This window comes from Lissotriton vulgaris, chromosome 4_1, assembly GCF_964263255.1.
Source record: "Lissotriton vulgaris chromosome 4_1, aLisVul1.2, whole genome shotgun sequence".
Taxonomy (NCBI): Eukaryota; Metazoa; Chordata; class Amphibia; order Caudata; family Salamandridae; genus Lissotriton; species Lissotriton vulgaris.
The window spans coordinates 482,373,992-482,390,156 of NC_141691.1; the positions used below are offsets into that span (position 1 = coordinate 482,373,992).

The window sequence follows — 16,165 nt, forward strand, 5'->3', positions numbered from 1 at the left end:
GGCCGCCATTTTGTGAATCTACTGACGGAGCTTTTGCTCCTAGTAGTTTTACAGTACCAGGAAGTTTTAATATTATTTAATGCCGCCTATTACTTCACTCTCAGTATTAACCTGCCTCAAATACTCAACTGCGCCATTATTGTGAATCTATTGGCTCCAACGCTTTCCTCAGGCTTCTGGATACTACTGTTTCAAGTTTTTACAGACATTTTCTCTTCAAACTGGCGCAGTTTCCCATCTAATTTCTCTGAGGTTATACCTCCTCATGTACTAAGCGCTTGCTTTACGTTTGTTTTTTCTTCATAGTGCTCATATTGTTATGCATTTATTTTTCAGGTACTACTAGTATTTATATGCCTGTACGTAACTTCTTTGTTAAAGTGGTCAGCTGGGTGCTATAATACAGTGCATATTGGGTTCTGAAGTTAAATACACAAATGTCTCTACCCTAAAGTGTTTTAGCAAGCTCGCACAACAACTTAATCCACTATATGCATTTTTGATGTAGTGTTTCCCCTGCTTAGGTCAGATAGCATTTATTTAACTGATCTATATATGTGGTTCACTTAGTATCAATTCTAGTTCACTGCATTCAGTTTTATTGTATTTCAATGTATGTGACTTTATTCTTTATTTTGAGGGTTTTTGCTTCCTTTTGACTTGTATGAGCAATCACTTTTTTCCTTGTCTTTTTGAATTCACTAGCCCTGTTTTGATGGCACCTCCGCCCTTATTCCTCAATATTACTGTATGTAGTCATGTTTACTCACACTTGCATGTTCATCCACAGTAGGCAGTTTTAATCGTGCGAAACCTGTTCTAATGTATTCCTGTTGCATGTGTTATGTACTCTATGGGTAGATTATCTAAAGATCTTCGCAAGCCTTCTCCAACTCCACGCAAATTTCTCCTTCATACAAGTTCTAGGTATCAGTGTCTCGAGATGGATGACTCCCTCGACGCCTCGTCTAAAGGTTCCTCCTCTCCTTCGGCTCCACGAACAAGTGGTACCACCAAAGGTTCCATTAAAAGATTAAAAAAGGACCCACCCTCTCCTTCCAAACAACCCTCATCAGTAACAATGGAAACTCTTTTAGAGGAAATAAGGGCCCTCCGCTCTTTTATTGAAGAAACTAAAAATACTCTTGAGGAATCCAAAACTACCCTTCAGGTGTTGTCTGACAAATGGTTGAATATTGATGAGCGCGTGACCCTTCTGGAATAAAACGTTGATACTCTCACGTCTTCTGTTGCCAAAGTTGATCCGCTGTGCGTACAAGTTTCTGCACTCCACAAACAAATTGAGAACTTAGAAAACAGGAATAGGAGAAACAACCTCCGCATCTATGGCCTTGCGGAAAATTCAGAAGGGTCTGATGCCCTTACTTTTTTCAAATCTTTTTTGCCGAAAATTCTCCAGCTACCGGATAGCACCAACTTCAACATACAGAGAGATCATCGCTTAGGCCCCCCTCCTGCTGCTGGGTTATCTGCTTCTATTGCTAAAAGGCCGAGAGGTGTCATCATCTACTTCCGCAAATATACAGATTTACTCACAGTTTTGTCAGCAGCCAAAGCTATCCATCGGATTACTTGGTCTGGAAATCGCCTTTTCTTCTCACAGGACTATGCAAAGTCCACTGCTGACCGGCGTAAAGAATTTCTTTCACTTAGACCACAGCTGCGTTCTATGGGAGCGAGATATGGGCTTTTCCATCCCTGCCTTTTCAAAGTGACTTTTAATAATAAAACTACTACATACGATGATCCACTAAAATTAAAGAGTTTTCTGTAATCCTGTTGGACCTGGCCCTTTTTGGCAGGTTCACCCCGAAACTTTTTGCTTTTTCCTAGCCTGTTTCTGTGACCTGGTGTTAGTGATTTTAGGCCTCTGCGCACTTTTTCACTGTGGTACAGTGTAAAGTGCGTGAGGTCTCTGTGTATGTGTGGTGAGTGACCTGCCCTCCCATAGGAATTAATGGGGAATATGTATGCCCATGGTAGTTCCTGATGTGTGGGGAGTGCAGGTACGAGTTTGGTATGTGCGAACTCGTGAGATTGAATGATGCGCAATGATATATGCGGCATGATTGTGTCTAGTGTAGAAGTGCCACTTTTAGAAGTTGGCATATTTGTGTAATTTGCGTCTGGTGTGTGATTGGCTGAGGCTGGCTGGTGAGCCTGGCTCCAAGAGTCTGGGAGGGTCTGCCCCGGTGGTGAATGCAGTGTTTAGCATGCTGATGTGAGGGGAGGAATGAGCCTGGGCCTGCTTGTGGATTGACTGTCTGGTCTGAGGGTCCTGAGTGAGGCTGGGTTTTCCCTACACAATGCTGCCTCCACCCCCTGGGGTGCGTCTGATGTCCCTAGCCTGGGCAGTGAAAGGAATTCCCTATAACGAGTTCTAGCTGGTTCTCACACTGCCTGCACCCTGCTAGACAAATGATTTCTCTGTATAAAAAGGGGCTGTGTCCCCTTCCAAAATGTTCTTGTTTCTCACTCGAATCCTGCCAGGGGTGTGCTGCTGCTTGGGCCCAGGGGAATCCCTGGGCCCTGCCCAGCCCCTGATACCTGATGGACTTGTCCTGGAACCCTGAAGGACTTTTTGCTGGACCTTTGTTGCCCTAGCGCTGGGAGCGCTTCTTGGGGGTCTGCCTGATGTCACAGCGCTTGGGAGCGTTTATTTATGCTTCTGGCGCTTGGGAGCGCTGATTTATTGCCCTTCTAGCGCTTTGGAGCGCTTTATTTCCCACTAGCGCTGAGGAAGCGCTTTATGACCACAGCCAGTGCCCACCCGGCATTTGCCTGTTTTTATTGCTGGTTTTTGTGGCCCCGAGCGAGTGCCCACCTCGCTTTATGATGAATTGCAAAGGAGCCGGTGCCCACCCGGCATTGCCCCAGAGTCCCGCCGTAGGAGCTGCACCACGGGCCGCCGCGCTGCCTGTGGCGACCCGGAAGTCCTTGCACCAAGGACCGGAGGCTGCCGGAAGTCCCGCCCCCTTGGCCGCAGAGTGAGAAGGAATCTGCACAGCGTGTGCATCCAGCGAGGCTCCCATGGTGTAGGAGAGCCCCGCAAGTGTGGTGAGAGAGAAGCACATTGCCGGTGCCCGCCCCTGCCGCAAGTCGAGGACCGGGTGAAGCCGGGCACTTTTTGCAAAGGCGGGGCTCTCAGGAGGAGAGAGAGCCCCGCGGTGACGGCAGGAAGCCCCGAGGAAAAGTGCCGTGCCAGGAGGAGCCCCTGCCAGGAGAAGAACAGCCCGGTGAGTAGAAGGGCTGGGGGGCTCCGTGTGGGCTACTGTAGGTGCCTGTTCCAGGCACAGTGATGGTAAAGAGCGGCCCCACTTAGCAGCGGGCCGCTCCAACAGTTGGGGCATGATGATTTTAGGAGCTGTGAGCTCCGCCACGGCAGGGGTATAATCAGGTGGCCCCAGATGGCAGCGGGCCGCCCCAACGTTCTGTTAATGATCCCTGAGGCCTGTGTCCTCCCCCAGTTGTTTTGAGAGCCACGGAGGCTCTAGGGGGGTACTTCAACTGTTTAGAGAGCCTGTGTGGCTCTGACTGGGCCATATGTGTTGCAGGGCCCATGGGGGTCCCGAGGGCCAGAGGGGCCTGTGTTCTTGCCCCTGTTGTGGGTACCTTCAGTTTAGGAGCCTGAGGACTCCAATGTGCGCAGATTTGTTCTAGGGGCTAGTGAGAGCCCCTGTCGCAGTTTGTCTCCAGCTGCCCAGCAATTAGTGGGCAGCTGCACCGTTTAGGCGCAATGTGAGAGAGTCCCTGTGTGGGACAGAGATGGCACAGTGGTGCCAGGCCTTCTACAGCTGCGCAGCACTTAGTGCCAGCTGCAACGTTTAGGCCTTGTGACTGTTCCCAGGTGCCCAGCAAGTAGTGGACACCTGCAACGTTTAGATTTTGTGCCGGTGGTGCACCCCTGACTGGCGCTGCATTGGCAGCGCGCCCTGCCATTATGGACACAGGGCTATTGAGTCTCCTTGAGATGGCCAGTTGGCCAGGGGGCTGGTATGTGATTTCTGCGCAATGTGATTTCTATGTTTTTGATAGTAATTGCCTAAGGTGATGTTTGCGCAATGTGACTATGAGGTTAGTTTACCTATGGAGGTTTATGCTAGTGATAGTTTATTTCACTATGTGAGTTACGTCCCTAAATGTGAGTTATGCTTAGGGGGAGAGTCTAATGTGTTTGGACTAGTGAGAGATTGCCTACTGTAGTTTTTACTGGTTAGGCCCAAATGTGAGTTATGCGTAATGTGCTATGCCATTATGCCTGAGACACCTCTGTATGTGATTTATGCATTATGTGTCTTACTTACACCTCTGAATGTTTTTATGCATCAAGTGTTTTCCTGTGACACCTCTGAATGTGTTTTATAGCATTATGTGTCTTACCTACACCTCTGAATGTTTTTATGCATCATGTGTTTTCCTTCCCTTACACCTCTGAATGTTTTAGGCATCATGTGTTTTCTCCGGTACCTCTGAATGTGTTTTGATGCATCATGTGCCTGGTTCCTTACACCGCTGAATGTATGTTTATACATCATGTGTCTTTCCTACACCTCTGAATGTTCTATGCATCATGGGTGAAACTTCTGATTGTTCTATGATCTGCAAAGTGCTATTTCTAACAGTATTTCTAGTTCTAAAAGTGTTGATTCTGACAGTGGCCCATGTGGCCCTGTCCTGTACATATTCCCTTGTGAATATTGCCCGTGCCAGTTGGCACAATGTACATGTGTGATTTCTATCTGATGTGTTTTGACAATACAGAAGTTATTTTTATATAACCTTGTGTGGAGTTCCTTTTGTGGTGTGCCTAGGATGTTGTTGCTGATGTGTGCTGGCGCAAATGCTTTACACATTGCCTCCGGGATAAGCCTGCCTGCTCGTGCCAAGCTACCAAGGGGGTGAGCAGGGGTTATCTTGGCGTGTGACTCCCTTGCCCTGACTAGAATGGTGGTTTCTGCCTAGCTTTGGCGTCAGCCTTAGCCAACCAGAAATAGCCAGTTCTAACAACTCTCATAGTGACAGCACAATGAATACTGCTGCTTCATCTAGTTTTCGATAATTGTTTTTCACACGCCTATTCTGTATTATTGCATTTATAGTATGTTTTTCTTGTTTTTCATGATTGTTCTCTTCAGATAGTTTTTTTAGTTGCTTGTTTGTACTAAATTCATATTCTTAATGTTAAGCTTTATCCTTTTCCCCTTCTATGCAGATCTCCTCCTCCACGTTATCACCCATCCTCTTGTCCTTGGAGTCCGTTGCGGTCGTCTTCCCTCCCTGCCTTCCCTTTGGAGCTTAAGACCCGTCATTGTTCTATGTGGCCTCCGTCCTCCCTCCCCTTTGTTTGTTCTCAACGATATGTAAGTTTTTTGTTCTTCTCACTCTGCTACTTTGTTCTCATATTTCTTTCTTTCTCTTCTTCATGTTCCCCAGGATCTCAACTCTCCTTTTGCTATTCTCCTTTTCATCCTCTTCTCTGTATCTCTTTATTGATCCAGATTTTTCATTTTCCTTCTGTTTCACTTACTTCTTTATTACACCTTTTATTTTTTCTTCTCAATTTTTTCATTCATTATTTACCTGACTTTTACTCTGCTGCTTTCTATGCATTTCTTCTTTTTCACTTCTGGTGTTTCTTCTTCTTATGCTTATATGCCTTGAATGTTCTTCTTTTTCACAATTGTTTCTCAACTGGTTTTTTGATATGCCTTTTTAAAATTATTTTATGCCTTTGAAAATATTATCTTGGAATGTTAGAGGTTTACATTCACCAATTAAAAGACAGAGAGTATTATCCCACCTGGCCAAACTTAACGCAGACATAGCCTGCTTACAGGAATCACATTTGTCGGCTGATGAATCTGCTAAATTGAAGTGAGGTTGGGTAGGTGACGTTTATTTTTCCCCAGGTGATGGTAAGCGTAATGGAGTCCTGATTTTGTTCCGACAATCTCTTCCAATCAAAGCAGTTACGCCTTGTGCAAACCCTTCAGGTAGATGGGTGCTAGTGAATTTTACTTTAGATAATGTCCCCATTTCCATTTTAAATGTGTATGCCCCTACGAGTGGCGATGCCTCTTTTTGGACCTCCCTTGCACCGCTCATCACTCAACACTACGTTGATAATTTCATCCTTGTCGGTGATTGCAACGAAGTTTTTGACCCATTTTTGGATAGATGCTCAGTTAGTACATATGTTCCTCATAAGTCACAAAAATCTTTTACACAACTCATTACACAATACAAACTTACTGATGCTTGGAGACTCTGCAATCCCACATAGAGAGAATACTCCTTCTTTTCACCCCCTCATCACACTCAATTCCACTTAGATTATTTTTTTATTTCTCATCAATTTACCCAATCCCTTATTTCTTCTGACATTGGCTCCATCTTAATTTCGGACCATAGCCCCAGTCTCCATTGTTTTGGACGTATTACAAAAGCCTACTTCTATCAAAAAATGGCGTTTTAATAATGCTCTCCTTCTCGATGCACAGTTTGTTTCTTCCTTCACATCCTTCTTTCATGAATATTTTTTGTTCAACCATACGGATGAAATTCCATTCCCTGTAGTTTGGGACGCTTTTAAAGCATCAGCTAGAGACTTCATCATTAGCTATGTCTCTCACAAACGAAAGAAGGCCCAACAGGCCACTAATGACCTCCTTTCTAAAATCAAACAATTAGAACACTTATACTTCACCTCCAAATCAAAAGATTGTTTAAATGATCTTATTACCACCAAAATTCAATTTAACAAAGATTCCACGTATAACGCCTCCAATTTCCTTTTAAAATCTAGCGCCAAGTTCTATGGTGGACAGAATAAGGCTGGGAAATTGTTGGCTAACTATCTAAAGGTAAAACAAAACAAAGTTAATATTGAATCTATTTATGGTCGTGATGGTTCACTAAAAAATAAAAGTGAAGATGTACTGCAATAATTCTTGCGTTTCTATGAAACATTGTATTCGTCTGAATCATCTTCTTCTGAACAAGCCATATCCCAATTTTTATCCAAGATCTCTTCTCCTTTTGATACTCTTCCGGACCTTTCCTCTTTAGAATCGGACCTTACACAAAAGGATCTTCTTCAGGCTCTTAACTCTCTCAAACATGGGAAAGCCCCAGGTCCTGATGGTTTCACTGTTGAATTCTTTTCCTGTTTCTCAAAGTTACTTATTCCCAAATTACATACTCTTCTCTCCACTTTCCTTCAAACGGGTTCCGCTTCTGTCTCTTTCTCTGATGCCCTTATTTGTATTATTCCGAAGCCAGGCAAAGATCCACAACATTGTAAAAACTATCGCCCTATTTCTCTAGTAAATATTGATTATAAGATTTTCACAAAGGCTTTGGCATTACGTTTAGAATACTTTTTACCCGAGCTTTTAGGGAAAGAACAATCCGGTTTTGTTAAAGGTAGACTGTTGTCGGACAATACTAGATTATTTTTTGACATTCTCTCTAAAGCCTCGCATTGCTCTCATCCCTTCGCAGCTATAGCCCTAGATGCGGAGAAAGCTTTTGATCGAGTTGAGTGGCCATATCTGTTTAATACTCTGAAGTGGTTTGGCTTCAGTCCAAAGATTTCCACCCTGATTTAGTTCCTATATTCTCACCCTAGAGCAGCAATTTCGGCAAACGGTACCTTATCTTCTTACTTTTCCCTTAATAGAGGAGTTAGACAGGGATGCCCACTTTCACCTTTTTTGTTCAATCTTGCTTTAGAACCTTTCCTTTTGAGAATTCGTCAGAATGCTAATATACATGGTATCAAATTCCACAAATCTGATCTTAAGATGGCAGCATATGCTGACGATGTACTATTATTTCTCTCCCAACCAGACACATCCCTCCTTGCATTTCTAGACGAAGTTAACTCATTTGCACAAGTATCTGGCTACAAATTAAATAAAGACAAATGCGAAATCTTGCCACTTACTAAAGTCACTTTCAGGGATGATTTTTCTGTTTCAGGTTTTACTTGGAGCCCTAACTCTATTAAATATTTAGGTCTCAATTTTACCTCTTCTCTTTCCGGCACAGTTACTAGATGCATGGATGATTGTTTACAAAAATTGACTACTCTCACTAGCAAATGGCATCCTTTGTATCTATCGTGGTGGGGGAGACTGGATACAATCAAGATGATGCTCTCTCCCATTGTCCTATTTACAATATCTAACATCCCATTTTCTATCCCCTTGAAATACTTCAAGAAAATTAACTCTATTTTATCTACTTTCTTGTGGGGGCATAAAAAGTCTTGTATGTCCTTGTCCAAATTAATGCATTCTAAAAGTGAGGGTGGGGTGAACTTTCGGAATTTTTCCTTATATCATCAATCCTTTTAATTGCATCAAGTGTCGAATTGGATCACGGATTCCGCATCATCCTCTCCTCTCTGGTTGACATTAGAAAGGTCTTTTATATCTCCTTTTTCATTCAAAGAATATCTTATGTTTTCTCGTAGACCTCAGTCTTTATCTACTCCTATTCTTAAGTATACCTCCAAAATCCTTCCCTGCTTTCCCGTCTCGTCCTTTTTTGACCAGCCTATTTGGCACAACACGTCTATTTTAATTAACAATAAGCCGATTTTTTGGAAATCTTGGAGATCACGTGGTCTTATTTGGGTGCATCAATTGTTTCATCAAAATCAGGTCATCCCATTTGCATTAGCCGCTACTTCTTTCACTCTACCGCCCGCTTTTTGAGTTAAATATTCAATATTGTCACACGCATTACAACTTGCTTACGAGGCCTCCCTTGTTGCATCCCCTTCATCAAGTCACGAACGCTCCGACATGACCTCACTGAGTTCTTTACTTCTTAAACAATCTAAACCTTCAAAAATCTACGCTTTTCTTCAAACTCAGTCTTCACCTCGCTCGAAAACTACAACAGAAGAAACCTGGGAAAAAGACCTAAAAGTCTCTTGGCCTGTTGAGTTGTGGGACAAATTATGGTTGAAGATTCGTAGATCTTCCAGAGAAGCTAACACCACTCATACACTATTTTTTATTTATAACCGTTTATTATTTTCACCACTAGTTCTTGGTAAACAATACCCAGATGCCTCTAATAAGTGTTGGTCCTGCTCATTACCATGTGCGGATCTTTTTCATATGCTGTTTAGTTGTCCCCATGTTCATAAATTTTGGATGCAAGTTTGGTCTCAAATTAACAAGATATTTTCCTTCACTCACTCCTTCTCTTTCTCTTACATTTTCTTAGGGAGTGTCTCTCCCATTTGGGATCATTGCACCTTCAGAGTTAGAATAGTTGACTTATTGTTGGCAGTTGCTTTTCAGCAAATAACTAAAAATTGGAAGGATTTTACCAAAACATCTTATCAGGCTTGGTGGTATGCTGTTTTCTATAACCACAGGTTAGATACAACTTTTGTCTACCCCGACTTTAGCTACTAAGCGAAAAGAACTGTGGAGTCCAGTTACATTATTTTTTGATTTAAGTGCTCAAAGCTCTCTGTCTTTATCCCCGTTACAAGAAGTTCCTAAACCTCCATGAATTCCTGTACTCTGTTAAACATATTATTACTATTTTTGCTTCTTTTTTATAACTACAATGTATATTTAGTATGTCTTTCATTGCCTTATATCATACCAGTTGCCGGTTCTGTTTATATTACTCTCAATTTCTGGTGTTTCTTTTTATAGCTTGTATTAATGCCTTTACTTATCTGAATGTATACTTTTGCTTGTTATTTTCTTTGTCTTTTTTTGTAAGCTCATTTCATATTCCTTCAATAAAAATGTTCTGAACTTAAAAAATAAAAAGTGCAAGCTGGTCATCACAGCCACGCCCAAGAAACACTCTTTGACAAAGGCACAGGTAAAGCAGTGACAAAAGTAAAAGATGGACACTCCTTTTGCCATTGATCCTTTACAGGTGGTGGCGTGGAAGGAACACATGGTGACAGCACATCGTCCTGGGAAATCTATCACTCTGGACACATCATAATTTAACACCTACCTCGACACTCGCCAGCTCCTGAAACTACTTCGTGGTGACCCTGTCTGTAAGTTCGGCTCACAAGCCTGAGCCTGTGCCTCTGATGCCTGATAGGGACCTGCCTCGATCACCTCGGCTCACCCAAGCCAGCAGACAGGTGTGAGCTCCTCACAGACTAACCGAGGAGACATGGTTTTGAATGATGCTTGCTACTTTTTATTTAACAAAGGGGGAGATGTGCCATAGTGATATTATATGCACTAGGACCCTCATGGTTCTGTGTGGATTTTAAACAGGAGCTACATGCAGTGCCTTTACGACGCAACTTTTACAACGCAAACCATTACAACGCATTGCGATGGGGGCGCTCTAGGATAGGGAATAGATTTAATTTTTTATCCAACACCTTCCCTAGTGTCCACGGGGACTGGAGTTGGAATAGTAAATTAAACTATTCACTATCCAGCACCCCAAACCGCTATGCGTTGTAATGGTATGCGATGTAAAAACCGCGTTGTATAAGCATGCGTGGTAAAAGCATGCGTTGTAACGTCATACATCCGGTTCTAGGAAATAATATGTAATGTGCAGTGTGTTATTGAATGTTGGAGAATAAAGACATAATTGATTGCAACTCCTATGTGTGGTGTAATCTATCTGTGTGCCTCAGGACTGGAGAAGGTGCTACACTTGGTGAGATATATTGGAATCCCAAGGCAGTGACATCTGGAGTATGCTCAAAATACATTCGACCGATGAAGCCCTTTGGTTCTCCTAGCTCCTGGCACAAATGGTATATCAGTGTATCTATAGTTGCCTGCTTAAGCTTGACTCAATATTCTGGATTATTGGGCTAGCAATAGCTATACAAGTTGTTTAGAAAATGTTGAATCTCTCTGGTGGTATAATCCATGATAAGAGTGTCATGCTCAAATCGCAAGATCCTTAGCTGATGACAGTTGATTTTGAGAGGGCATGCCCCAGGGTTTGCAACTGCTCCCTCCATATCTATGACAAATAAATTAAAAAAAGTGGGCTAAGCACACAGCCTAGCTTAAGGCTTTTATTCACATGAATTTTCTTTGTCAGGATACCTTCTCTGTCCAGTTTCAATTGTACACAATTTTTTGAGTGCAGAAGAATAATTGCATTAGAGACACCTCATTGACTAGTTTGGCACAAAGAAAACCTCTGTCAATATTGTTGAATGCTTTTTGGAAATCAATAAAAAGACATGCAATCATTTTTTCCCCATTATTATGCTTCTGTTATTGTGTACATCAGTTTCTTTGTCTGACCATACTATAGCTGCTTCCCTTTCCCAGTATCTCTGACCCCTCATGTGAGGAGCAATGCCTACATCCGTTCATGCAACATCATGGGGAACTCAGCACAAACTTCTCGAAAGACTATTTCACCACTTTCTACACAAGTCGAAGTCAGTTCAGCTACCCCTCGCTGGGCCAGTCAGTCCGAATGAGGATGGCTGATAAGAAATTATTGTTTGCTGTACATACAGCTCTGACCCCCTTCTGTAAGTGATTTTAGGGAGTCAGTAAACAGCTAGAGGAAAGTCTGGGCTCTAACCCTTGCTACTGTAAATCTGACCGGTGTCAAGGAGAGATCGTCCTATGAATGAATATATCCTGATTGAGTTGTCAGGTTAAAGGATGTTGTCTAAGGAGAAAAGGTCAGTGCCCAGACTGATCCACTTCCTGATTTATGAAACAAGGAAGAAGAGACGTCTGTAGGTCGTTATTATGTCATTCTTATGATGGTGCAATAATCAAAATTGTTTCACATAAGGAAATCAATAAATGGCAGAACAAAAAGATAGCAGATTTTCATACATTTTATATTTAACTGTTGATAATTAGTAAACAAAAAACATAGTAAACATATTAACAAGTAGCAAACATATTTTATCCATGAAACATTCCAATATAAGAGAAGCACTTCAAAGGAGGTAAGCATGTGGGCCTAGCACACATTTAAGGTTCTATATGACAGTATTATGTCATTTTAGAATTCAAGAGGTAAATGACTACAGAGGAGAAAAAACATGCTATTCCGATAAGCAGAACATTATTATATATGGAATTCTTTTAAAGTTCCTAATGGTGAATTCAAATGTGCTATTGCCTAAGTCCCATTGGAGAGTGAGATCATCCATTTATCCTACACATGAACCCTTCTGTCTTTTGTTTTGGCTCCTCAAGGATGCTTGGAAAGCCTTTAGCAGCATAAGCCCTATTAGCAAGAGCCTTCCTTTTGGCTTAACTATGGCTACCTGCTGCCTTCTGTGGAGGAAGTGACTTACAGCACCTTATGCAAGTGTGGTTGAGGGCACACTCAAGAACAGAAACCAGTAATAAGTGACAGGAACCTAACGCAGAAGAAGAATCATGCTACTATGGTTGAAACATCTAATCCTACCGAATGGAAGGGTGCATTAAGTTGATATATTTCCTATGTATGTCGAACGAGTAGAGATACTGTGATGTCACTAGTGCTGAAAGTACCCACAGCTGGAAAGTGGCAGTACCACTAAATGTTTCTTTAATCAAAGCCGTTTTTATATAATCAAAAGAATTGCAAGTTTATTTCAGTCTGCGGAGTTTTCAACACCAGTTAATGTCTGAGGACTTGTATATATCTGTATGTGTGTGTGTGTGCGCGTGTGTGCGTGTGTGTGCGTGCGTGTGTGTGTATTTGTGCATGCGCCCACCCACGTTATTTCCTTCTTACCTTGATGGCAACAGAAAGTATATCACAGGTGAAATGATTACTGGTGGCATTGCCTAAGACATCAGCAGTGATATCCCCAATGATGTCACAAAAGCTTCAACCAAAACCACCGTTCCCACATCAATTTGCTGACAGTGTAAAGTCAGGCTTGTTTCTACACCCTGCACCCACATCCCGCTGGGATTGGCCAGAGCAAAGTAGAAGGTTCTAACCAGAGATGTAAGGTACGTGTAACTGTTTCACTCATTGTTGCGACCCAGTATCACGGAGTCAGATGGGCAGTTTAGATGCAAATTTGGTATCCCAAATCTCATTTTTTGGTGATGTTTCTCTAATAATGCGTACATTGACCACTGTATTAATTGACAGATTACACAGCCAACAAAGGTTGCTGCCATCATTCCAAATTTGCAGTTCATTAGCCAATTGTTTTGTGCTGTGGCTCAACAAAAATATACCACTTCAATGGAAAAGGCAATTTTGAAATCCTCCTATATTTTTTAGCTGCGTAAAAATGTATGCTCGATCCTTAATGCTTAGGTGCTTCTTTGCAACATTTCGTGCAATTCATCAAACGGTTCCAAACTAATTATGAGCAAAAACACTGGCTACTTTCTGATGGTTCAAGCATAACTCGCTGATGAATGTGCTGTGCAGATAGACAATGCAAAAGACAGGGATGAGCCTGTACAATATGTGGTACCTTATTGTTTCAACTCACCAAAAGACCAGACATCTGATTTGCTGCTGAATTTACTGTACATAAGGACTTCAGGAGGGGACCAACGGACTGGAAACTTGGTACCCAAGGAGCTAGTATACTCATCGTCCAGGACATACCTGAAACAGGAAATAATGGAGATGTACGAAAAAATATATTATACCGTGGATACATTAGATCTTTTGAGAAACTATAGAAGATGGGAAAACACTATTGGCAAGAATTCTACTGGGTTGAAAAAAAAGAAAGCTACAAGAAAAAAGGATTTTTTTTTTCAAAATAATTTTTTTAAAAAGTGTCCAAAGAAGGGACAGAATCGGAAATCCAATTCAAGTAGGTAGAATCATGCAATCATTGAAGACAAAAGATTAAATCAAAAATTTTGCTAGGGATCATACGAAATATCTGAGTGCAGAAGTGAACATACGTCATATAGAGATATCAAAGTTGATAGATAAGGGAAGGACACACAAATTAATACATGATTTTAATACAATAAAGTGAAAACCAAACTATAAGAAGGTGGGGGGCACATATTTATGGATGTCTCTCATAATATCAAAAACCCAAGAAGGATGGTTACCCTGATATATAACATAAGTATTGAGAACAATGCCTCTCCCCGCTGTACCCTGCATTCTCCTGTGCTGTTCACCCTTCTAACCTAATCCTTTTCAGGCTGTTGTAGCCAGGTTGTTGCATGTTTTATTCTGATTTACAAAACTTTCACTGGAACAGGGATAGACTCTGCTTACTCCACTGTTTCAGAAATGATTGGGCAGGTCAACCTTGTGATGGATGGACATCTTGCCTTACCAAAGACCAGTCCAACTATTGAATCTACTTGAGCAATCTGCTCCGCTTCAGCCTTCAAGGGTAATCCTTGACTGTGCTCCATACTTCACTACCACATGAAGGTTAAAGCCTAAAAGAGAATTTATTGGCATCCATTTACATAACAGTAGTATCTGTTTGCTGTGGTTCCAGGGATAAGAGTTGCTACTTGTTCCAATGATCGTCCAGTTTCCCCATTAGTTCCTTTTTTTGTACATGCCACCTGCATGGAGAACTAGCTTAGTAACAGTTGAGGAAGTAATGACTTAAGCAATTGGATTTGTACACATAGAAAAAAGGGAGGTGTCATAGCACGGAATCCATTACTACACCAAAATAGAGATGAATAAGAGAAGAGTGGTGTGCTATGCAAGAGGTAGTATACAAATGCACCTTATTTCAACAGGCTACCTAATAATCTACACAGAGTGCCCCTCTCCTCCTATCAAGTTTCCTTTTACCCTTCTCCAGGTTTTCTATGGCGCTCTTAAAAGATCCAGCAAAGTTTGAAAATTTAATTGTTTTCCTAGAAGGGGTTTCTTAAGACTAACAACATCTGACAATACATTTTGTGGGCTTCTGCAATTGAGGCCTAGATATCAAATGTTTATATATGGTTTTATCCTGTTTAAGGACAAAACAAATTCTCAACATTGTGTATTTATATAAGTGTTTTATTTAAGTGTTTTATTTATTCACTCCAATAGAAGTTAGGTCAAGACGCTGTGGTGTAGTATGGATGGTGGGTTCATTGTCGACATTGCTAAGTTAGCATGAGCTTCGCCGCCATGAGGCTGCTTTTGCACACAACACTACATGCGTTTATTTTGCAATACTCTGTTTGTGCCCTTTTCACATGAGAACTGTCTGCCTTTTGCGTTCTATGCTGTGAACTGAGGTTTAGTCTGCACACGATGTACAAGGTCAATCAACAATGCCCCTTGTTATTTTGTTCTGGTCAGTCCCTCACACCTAGTCATAACATGACACACAGCTGCACAACTGAAAATCATATGCTTTAATATTGCAAGCTAAGCATGTTGTTCACACACATGGAGAAGACCTTTCCAGAGAGAAGAGTTGTGCTTGTCCTGAGATGTAAACCTTTCATGTAGGCCTTGTGGTAGGGGGTCTGCTGACAAAGCCCAGAGGTCTTCTTTTGTATAATAAACTATATCCTAACACGGGGATGGTGGTTGGGCACATTAGCCCTTTCCCACTGTCTTTAAAAAATGATACCCCGTTTGTATTCTATGGACTTGTGACAATGCTGACAATATTGTTGTTTATGCATTTTGCTGCTAGTAATGGCACTGTACTGTACCATAGAGCGTGGTAGTTAAAATAATCATTTTAAACTATGCAGTGACTCTGAATACTCTCATTTTGGACAAGTGTGAGTGAGTGAGCGAAAGAGTTGTCCTGCTCCCGCGATTCTTGAGAGAGTCGGTGGTGTTGTGTTCTGGGTTGTCTAATCATTGGTAGCTTCGCTGTTAGTCAGAGAACGAATGAGACACTATTGCTAGTCGGTTTTGGGATTTTTGGGTACTGAGGTGATAGATTAGTACACCACTGTCTACAGAGGTCCTGGTTTCCTTCGTATAGTTCTGTATATGTGCACCATCCCTGCAACATGGCGCCGCCAACGTTTGGTCTGCTTCTTATCTGCGGAGTGCTTGAGTAGTGCTTGTGCTTGTCCACAATTCCTTTGCATCTGACTACGGAGACAGCTGTGAAGTATAACCTCCTATACTGATGTTTAATAGGTTCTTTCAAGCTTGAAGTTTTCAAAAGGTTTTTCTCTTTATTTAACAAGTAGAATGCCTGAGAACGTAAGGGGAGTTGAGAAGTGTCACCTTT

At 41.9% G+C, this 16,165-nt stretch overlaps 1 protein-coding gene across 2 annotated transcripts in view; it reads right to left on the minus strand.

The window, feature by feature from the left end:
* Positions 1-16,165, minus strand: part of BTK (Bruton tyrosine kinase) — a 487,200-nt gene that overhangs the window by 40,651 nt on the left and 430,384 nt on the right. For both annotated transcript variants that reach the window (XM_086964641.1, XM_086964642.1), the window contains exon 17: positions 13,472-13,590. In XM_086964641.1, coding sequence (XP_086820767.1) covers positions 13,472-13,590 — 119 coding nt within the window. The remainder of the gene's footprint in view (positions 1-13,471; positions 13,591-16,165) is intronic.